The sequence below is a fragment of the Sorghum bicolor genome, chromosome 2 (assembly GCF_000003195.3).
Source record: "Sorghum bicolor cultivar BTx623 chromosome 2, Sorghum_bicolor_NCBIv3, whole genome shotgun sequence".
Lineage (NCBI taxonomy): Eukaryota > Viridiplantae > Streptophyta > Magnoliopsida > Poales > Poaceae > Sorghum > Sorghum bicolor.
This window is the reverse complement of record NC_012871.2, coordinates 21,427,452-21,436,197: the sequence shown is the minus strand read 5'-3', so window position 1 is coordinate 21,436,197 and position 8,746 is coordinate 21,427,452. Positions and strand designations below refer to the sequence as shown.

Sequence of the window (8,746 nt, the reverse complement as noted above, 5' to 3'; positions counted from 1 at the left end):
CTTCTAATATCATAAATAGTAATAGTATTTCTCCAAACTTAGAATTCTAAGGCCCTTTTAGTTCTTCACCTAAAAAATTTTTATCCATCCCATCGAATCTTTGGACATATGCATGAAACACTAAATGTAGATAAAAAATAAACTAATTATACAGTTTAGTTGAAAATCGCGAGACGAATCTTTTAAGCCTAGTTAGTCCATGATTAGCCTTAAGTGCTACAGTAACCCGCATGTGCTAATGATAGATTAATTATACTTAATAGATTTGTCTTGCAGTTTCCAGACGAGCTATATAATTTGTTTTTTATTAGTTTTTAAAATTTCCTCCCAATATCTTTCCAACACATCCGATGTAACAGCAAAAAATTTTTCAAACTTCAATCTAAACAGGGCCTAATGGCACCGATTAACCCAAAAGCCAACCAGGGAATGCAAAATCCCGTCTGTGCGCCGTTGGGCTCATCGCCCAGTCGCCTCCACCACCAGTCCTCGTCTGTCCTCCTAATCCTCACCAAACGCCAGAAAGCAAAATCTCGCCTCGCTGCCGTCGGGCTCATCGCCGTCGCGGTGCGTGGGTGACCGCGATGGATCCGAGCCGTCCTCTGCTTCGGCGCGGCGCCATCCTCTCCTCTTCCGTCCAAGCTGCAACCGCCCTCCTCCTAGTCATCGTCCTCCTCGTCACGCTCCTCCGCCTCCCCCTCTCCGCCTCCCCACACGCCGCCGCCACCGCCACCATCACCGACCAGCATCAGGAGCAGACCTGCGATCCTACCTCCCCGCTCGACTGCGCCGACCCGCGCTTGTTCCATCTCATGATGCGCAGCGCCATCGAAGCCTTCCCGGCCGTCCATTTCGCTCGCTTCGGCCGCCCCGTCCCCGGTGATCCCCCATCCTCCTCTTGCGACATGGCCTGGCGCGCCCGCTCAGACTCCGATTCCCCCTCCAAGGCCACTACCAAGGACTACCGCCGCTTCGCCATTGCCCGCGACCCCCACACATGCGCCTATTCCGTCCTCTCAATCGGCGATTACCATTCCGGCCCCAATGCTCGCAAGCCCCGCCGCGGCGCCACTAATGCCACCATCGCCACTCCGCCACCGCCTGCGCTCTCCCGCTCCCAGTTCGTCCAGGGCGCGTACCTCGCTTACCTCGGCGGCGGCGACCGCTGCAAGCCCATGCCACACTACCTGCGCAGCCTCCTCTGCGCCCTCGCCGAGGCTCGCTACCTAAACCGCACCCTCGTCCTCGATCTCACACTCTGCCTCGCTGCCTCCTATGCCGCCCCCGGGACGGGCGGAATGCCTGAGGAAGGCAAGCGCCTTGCCTTCTACATCGACGTTGAGCACCTACAATCCCAGGTCCCCATCATTGAGGAGAGACAGTTCTGGGCGGACTGGGACAGTTGGGGGGTGCAGGGCCAACTCCGGGCACGCCTCATTGAGGACACCAAGCTTGTACCTATAAAGTTCTCCAAGGTGAGGGACACCCTCATCGTCAGGAAATTCGGAGATGTCGAGCCCGGGAACTACTGGTACAATGTCTGTGAGGGTGAGGCGAAGGATTTGCTACGCCCATTGCACTCAGTGATGCGCTGGGCACCAAGCTTGATGCACATTGTTGATGATATCATCTCAAGGATGCAACCAGCCTTTGATTCGGTCCATATGAATGCCAAGGGTGTGGACCTCGGACAGAGGGTTCAGGAAGTTCTTGGTGGAGGGCGGCAGGTGTATATTGCAGGGGAGGGGGTCAACAGTGCACTGCTGGAGTCATTCAAGGCAGAGTGTAAGTGTATTGTACATTATCTGGATGAATTTGAGGATCTGTGGGGGACAGACACCAAGTGGTTCTTGGAGATGAAGAGGCTCAATGGTGGTGTTCCTGTGGAGTTTGATGGGTACATGCGTGAGGTTGTTGATAGAGAGGTCTTCCTCAAGGGGAAGAAGAAGGTGGAGGTGCTCCGGTGATTTGTTTTCTTCTCTCACCTATATAATTTGTTGTTTGCTGATACATCCTAGAGAAATTGTTGAAAAGAATGAGCGTGCTTTTGTCAAGCTAGTCTTGTAAACCTCACTATATCTGGATTTAGTTCTCAGACTCATCTGTATGGGATTTATTTTGTTAGCCACTATGACTTCTGTGGAAATTTTGGTAACAATCAATATATGTATAGTTTTGTGCTTCTGATAGCACCGGTTCCATTTAATTTACCAGTTTCTTAACACTGGTTTCTGCTCAGTTATGTAAGAAGGATTATAATGTTTATTTTGCTATTTACTTCATTTTTTAATGTCTATCTTTTCGTTGGGGTTTTCCACTACACTAACACATGGTTATCATTTTTGTTTCATTTGCATGGGTGTTTTGGCTGCTGGGCATCTCTGTCGTTGAGCTTTGAGTTTTGCACCGGCAGAAGTACAGTTCTGAATCCTGTATCTGTGAACAAAATCCTGCTATGTATATGAAAATAAGGATACCTTTGTGAGCATTTTCTTGCTAGCTAAAGTTATATCCCTTTCTTACACTCCTTCAAAATATAATGACTTATGAGTTTAGCCTAAAATCAGGCTATTCTGGGTTTGACTAAATTCATAGAGAAGTGTATTAACATCTATCACATCAAAACAGTGAAATATGAAAATCTATTTCATAATGGACCTATTTGTACATTGTTCCTTTTGGAATTGTAATATTATTGTTTGTTTTTATAAACTTGGTTAGCTTAAGGTAGTTTGACTTAGGTCAAACTCAAAAGTCCATGTACTTTGGGTGGAGGGAGTATTACTTGAGTGCTGGAAACTGAAATGTTTCATTTGGACAATCTGGAGTTGATCCACTTGGGGTGGAGGGAGCATTGCTTAAGTTCATGTAAAGGTTTCACTGTTTGCTCTACCATCAACCTGACACTGATAACTGAGAAGCTAAGAAACAGAAAGATCTGCTGTGATATCTCAGTACTAAACTACTTGCATGCATTTCGTTCTATGGAACATTCTCTGACCATGAATTTCTTTCCATGTGCCTTTCAGGTATAAGGTATGTTATACATTATGACTAGCATATTTCATGTTTACCACTATTAGTTGCCTACCTGATAGAGTAAATACGGTAGGGTATGGGCAACTATGGTTGAGCATGTGTATTCCAGTGGCTATATGCTAGTTTGTTTTGATATAGAGTTATAGACATAACTTTGCAATCGATAGACAGCTTCTGTTAGACACTGCTAAATGTCTTATAACAGACCCTTTTTTTTATGTATATAGTTTTGCTTGATGACACAAAGTATTGCTTGAAAATTGAGCTTCTACTAAACTTACTCACCATACAATAACTGTTGCAGAAATGGATTTCTGTGGACTTTGCCGAGATATGCTTCAAAGAGTTTGGTAATCGACTGAAACACTCAATAACACTACAGTAATGTAGAGGCAGTTTGGTGTATGAAGAAACATGCAAGGTCAATGGTGGATTTTCGTGGTACTATGAACTCTCGCAGTTCATTCAAGGATGATGAATCAATCAAAAGTTTGTGATGGCAGAAAAATTGTCTGAAAAGAAAAAACAGGCACTTGATGAAAAGCCATTTATAAAAGGTGAGATGTAGGAATTGGAAACAAGATGGAAAAATATTTACTACTTGACAGCGGTACACCGCAGATCTGGATACAAACAGGAACCAATGAGCAGGTACAATAAGTAAAGCACAACTGAAGATTGAAAGCACTTGCATGTACTACTAGAGGATGAGATGGAGGAATTGCAGCACATGCAACTACTACTAGTAATTTATATCAATGGACTGTAACCTGTATAATAGTATTGATGACTCAAACCTAACAGCAGCGCAACCAATTGTGTGCATAATTTCTGCTCCTGAGCAGTACAGCCTCGGGAGGAAATTTGCTGCCCCATAGGGCTTTATTGGTGCTGGCAAGGTACTCAATCCTGTTTCCGGCAAAAAAGGAGGGCTTAGTAATAGTTTCCAGGTCATGAACTTCCTCAGTGATGGACGTTTATGTCAGGCTATTCTGCATGACAATGCTAGCTTCTGACTGCTTTGGTTAGCCGTATTGGAAGAGGAAACTCTTCCAGGAGCAGGAGAATGAAGGGAAAACTGAATCACTGCTATTACTGCTGCAGTGTTGGTGCCAGTGTAAACAATTTTCCTGATATCATAATCATAGCACAGTATTTTGGTGACAATAGACATTGATCACAGTGGTACAGAAATTGACATCTTATTATTACCTTGGCCAGAGATCCAATACAATTGCACACTTCTAAGTTCTAACAACTGCTGAACTATCAAGATAGAAAAAATAGAGGGAAAACATTAGGATACTGCCTCTGTTACACTGCTTTGGCACTGATATAAGTTTCTTTGACTAAGGGTGCACACTGGATTATGACACGAGCTCCAGATGCTAGCCTGCGATGATTAAAACAAGGTTAACTCCTTACACTAAGGGAAACAGAAAAAAAAATATATTGGCTTCCTGAACAAACTGCAATTCATGAGAACATTACTCACCTTTCTTCAATCTTGATCACTTTCTCCCTGTCGTCACGGAATGATACTACTCTTGAAGGTCGTGATGATGGATCGATCATCCTTTTGCTCGTACTTCTTGACAATATTTTGGATTCTTGTTCACCACCTACATCTGTGGTTATGGTTACCAATGTCCCACTTGTGGGTTGCTGAAATGGTGCCACCCTGATTTTTTGTGTGGTAAGTTTACTTCTGTCCTCCAAATTATTCAAATTTGCTGTGGAGACTTCTTTCTCAGAAACACTGCAACATATTCCTTCTACATTTACATTCTATGCAGATGTACTGTAGGCAGAAAGCTAATTTTGTACAGAGAGATCATGTTGAAGGCGACAGGCATTAAGATAGTGATGGGCATGAGGGAATTTGTTTGTTTATAAGACTATCAGCTAGTGAAGTAGAAGAATGGGCATAAGTTTCTCGCTTGCATCAGATTGAGCTGGTTGTTCATCAGAAAGGATAGTGAAGAACAGGAAAAAGGAAGTAGAAAGTTACCTGTTATGGTCACAATATGAGGAGGGCCTAATAATGGTGGACATCACTTTGCCTGACTCACACCTGTTATCTGTGGTTTGAAGCAGTCTTTCTCTGCACTGGCCGCAGTCTCCTGAGTCTGAAACTCCTCTGGCTCCATCAGCACTTCTAGGACGCATGATGAGGGTGCCAAGGGGAGACAAGACTGGAGATGAAGGCAGGAACTCAACATGTTGGGTCAAGTACCGGGGCTTGTGCGTTGTTCGCATGAGACCGCAGGCAGGGAGATGCTGCCTTGCAGACATGGTCGACCCACAAGCCACGAGTCGCATCAGCAGGTTGGCAGGGTTCAGCTTAGTGGCCAATGACTGCACTGCTTCCTTGTCATCGTCCTCTTCTAGGATCCTCTTAGCAGTGGCACCCCTTCTGCCAAGAGCCTCAGCCCTTATCAGGGACTCCAAGGTCCCAGTCCTACCACTTCTGCCAGAGGAGAAAGATCCTGCATTTCCTGGTTGCTTGTCGTTGGTAGGTATGGTTGCCTTGGCTGGTGTGCTATCAGTAGTGCAACTAGTGTCCTTGTGAAGCTCGTTCCCTGTTGATGTTCCTTGGGTCTGTGTCGCCAAGTCTTGTGCTGCTGCGATGACAGAGCTGCACCCTGGCATCCTCTGCTTGTTGTGAAGCACAGGGCTAGATGGAATGGGAGAGCTCGCGCCACTTGAGGATCCTTTTGTTGTTGGCTTATTAGGGGAGGAGGGGCAGCCTGAACAGCTTGAACGGGCTGATGTTGTCTCATCTCCATCCCCAATGGTGCAACAAGATGATGGTGATATGGATGATAGTGCTGTCTGTGACCCTTGGTGCAGAGCTAGAGGTGGTGCTTCATCCTCAATCTCGACCTTAACCGTGGGAGGAGATGATGATGATGAATTAGCAGTCCAGCCTTCTTGCGAATGAGTTGGTGACTCTTCATCAGGATTCGGCTTGACACGTGGGACCTTTGGAATAATGGTTGTGTCAACATTTGGCTGGTCATGATCTGAAGCAAGAGAAAACAATATGGAGGCATGCAATAAGTAAGTAAATCCAATAATTTCTTAGCCAAGAAGATCAGATGGAGGCATGCAATAAGTAAGTAAATCCAATAATTTGTTAGTCAAGAAGATCAGCTTGGCCATACATGCTGACTAACTGAGTGGTGGCAATTGGCCACAATGCAGAACATATATTATGTATATAACATACCTTTTGGTGGTGGTGCAGCTACAACTATAGGTGGTGTTGAGTGGCGGAGAGGCAAGAGGGATCCCTTGAGGACATACTCGCTTTCCTGGGCGGGGAGCAGCATATCACCCTCCATCACATCATGCCACACGAATCCGGTCTTGTACCTCCTGAATTGTATTGCATATTTCAGTTGCCAGAAGCAAGGAAGCAAATGATCTGGATGGTTAAGTTACCTTTTGCAGGACCAGGAATACATGGTGGCCATGCCCTTCCCTCGCAGCGCGTCCAGCCGGTAGATCACATCTCTGAGGTAGAGGGCTTGATTTGGGGAGGCGAGCTGCATCTCCATCATGTGTGGGTGCTCCAGGTGACGTCCGCTGCGGCACAGGTAGTACACCACCGTCACAGGCACACCACCTTCACCTGGGCTGCTGCAGCGCCTCCTTGGTGCCATTCCCTCCATCTTTGCCACTTCCTCCTCCGATGACATGGTGACTTCTCTGCCGTTCCCTCTATACTGGCTGATCCAAGCAACTTGGAAGCAAGCGCTTAATTGCAGAAACAGAATGGTGCTACCTATCTGCAGCAGGAAATGGCAATGATGGTTCCTCACCTTGTGTTTAAAAGAAGCAAGGGGTGGTGAAGAAGCTAGCGAAAGGGATGAGATTGACAGGAGAGTCTGGAGGCGTGGGGCAGACACTTATGTATGTAAACACGTTGTTGCCTGCCTTTTTTACCCTTGCTTCTCATAGAGGTGGTTTTGATTTTTTTTTGCAGTGCAGCATGATTAGAGGCTGGGCTTCGCTTGTAGGAGTAGTAGAGCAGCAGCAGCCAGAAGGAGGCATGCATACGGGTGAGCTAGCTGCTGCAGTGCTGGTTGCTACCAGCACTCACTTGGATCTCACTGGTGTTACTGCTTGCTGGCCTGTCCTCACAGGCATACAGCGCAGGTACGAGAAAGTAATAACGAGAGCAGGACTATAGGAGTATAGTACACTAGTGCAGTACAGTTTGGGTTAGTTGGGAGGCTATACATTGGATTATATTTACTTACCGAGTGTTGAGCAAATTTAATACTAGTATAGCCTGTATAGGCAGTAGTTTACTCCATCCATCCTGGCATCCTCCGTGCAGTGAGTCGAGCTGCTTTTCTTGAGCTTCCCTGCCTTTGCATCTCTCCCTAAAGCCTCGCTTTATTTCTTTCCTACCTTTTGCCTCACTGCTCACATGATATGAGACGCAGTGTAGTAGAATATCAATGGTGCCATCTTATTCTCTATCTTTTTTTATTAGGAAGATAATAATAAAATAAAAAGAAAGAAAGGGGTTGCCACCTTGCTACTTGCTTATGTACATCCCAATGGTAATGGGGGCCCTCTTCTCCTTGAGATTTGATTGCTGTATCACTGACAGACACGCACGCAGCTACCTACAGTACGTGGTGTTGGAAGAGGAGAGCTGCTCTGCCTCTGCAGTCTGCATCTGGATATTGGCGGTTGGCATCAGATTCAGCATGAGTTCATGAGTTGTGTCGTAGTAGACCTTGGTGGTTGCGTGTGGGCATATATGCATGCCGTGCAAGCAAGACAGACACTAGCCGGTGCCAACCAAACACAATCAGCAACCATCGACCATGGCACCATCGTACGTATGATGTTCGGTGTAGCTGCCTGCAGGTAACGCGGTGCGGCAAATGTAAAAGGGGGAATTGCTTCGAGTCCGTGATGTACGAGGATTGCACCTAGCTAGCCAGCTAGGTAGGTACGGACGTTTCACTTGATTGCTTTCCTTTGATTTCACGTATCCTCTTCTTGTTTCATGCATTCCTTTTTTTTAATGATTTTTCCCAAGCATTATTAATCTTCTGCTCCTAACGCACCTCTTTGAGCCATGGACCGCCTAGTCTGGGCTGGTCGATCACCCAGATGTCTGGGCAGGCCGACTCGTCGTCAACTCGTTTCAAGAGTTTATCAATATATTAGCACAAGTGCTTGTGCGTCACAACAGATTATTATTTTCATCAAGTTTTCGGCGGTGGACCGGCTCGTTGGCGAGCTCTGGGGCACGCTTGGAAGGCATGGTTTGTGGAGGCACACACGGATGGCGGTAGAGGCATAGGGTGCTGGCACCAGTTGTGTGGAAGCCCAGCTCCCAGCTCCATGTCTATGTGGGTCAACCATGGCGCACCTTGCCTTGACCAACGTTGTTGTTGGTGCGCTCCTCAACGTCAAGGCCTGCCTCCCGGTCACTATCATTGTTCCTAGGACAATGGTGCGTTGTCCTCCACGCTCGGTAGCCTGACCCGGCTCTACAACAAGTGTGGAGGTGTAACGGAGAGCAGGGCCTCAGCTACCGTGAGCACGCTATCAAGGGAACCATCCATGTGCTCGATCATGCAGCTCTTTTTTTTTTTTGCGACAAGATCATGCAGCTTTGATGTCACGGAGGAACGAGGAAGTGGAAGCCGTTGGTCTACCACTCCCTGATCCCTCC

The 8,746-nt window shown here is 46.7% G+C and overlaps 2 protein-coding genes and 1 long non-coding RNA gene across 4 annotated transcripts; 2 read left to right on the top strand and 1 right to left on the bottom strand.

The window, feature by feature from the left end:
• Positions 472-2,206, top strand: LOC8062570. Its single transcript, XM_002461966.2, has one exon. The coding sequence runs from the start codon at positions 585-587 to the stop codon at positions 1,965-1,967; it is 1,383 nt and encodes a 460-aa protein (XP_002462011.1). The 5' UTR covers positions 472-584; the 3' UTR covers positions 1,968-2,206.
• LOC8062569 lies at positions 4,159-6,773 on the bottom strand. The gene is made up of 5 exons (XM_021453260.1): positions 6,487-6,773; positions 6,272-6,420; positions 5,051-6,065; positions 4,535-4,798; positions 4,159-4,432 (listed from the first exon to the last, which is right to left on the bottom strand). Exons 1-5 carry the CDS (start codon positions 6,741-6,743, stop codon positions 4,354-4,356), a joined length of 1,764 nt encoding a protein of 587 aa, XP_021308935.1. The 5' UTR covers positions 6,744-6,773; the 3' UTR covers positions 4,159-4,353.
• Positions 4,596-8,069, top strand: LOC110432558. Of its 2 annotated transcripts, XR_002449984.1 has the most exons (5): positions 4,596-4,735; positions 4,836-6,157; positions 6,290-6,408; positions 6,496-6,957; positions 7,031-7,363. It is a non-coding gene; the product is annotated as an uncharacterized LOC110432558 (long non-coding RNA). The 2 variants fall into 2 exon arrangements; XR_002449983.1 differs by lacking the exon at positions 4,596-4,735 and adding an exon at positions 7,667-8,069 and having other exon boundaries at positions 5,923-6,157; positions 6,290-6,957; positions 7,031-7,203.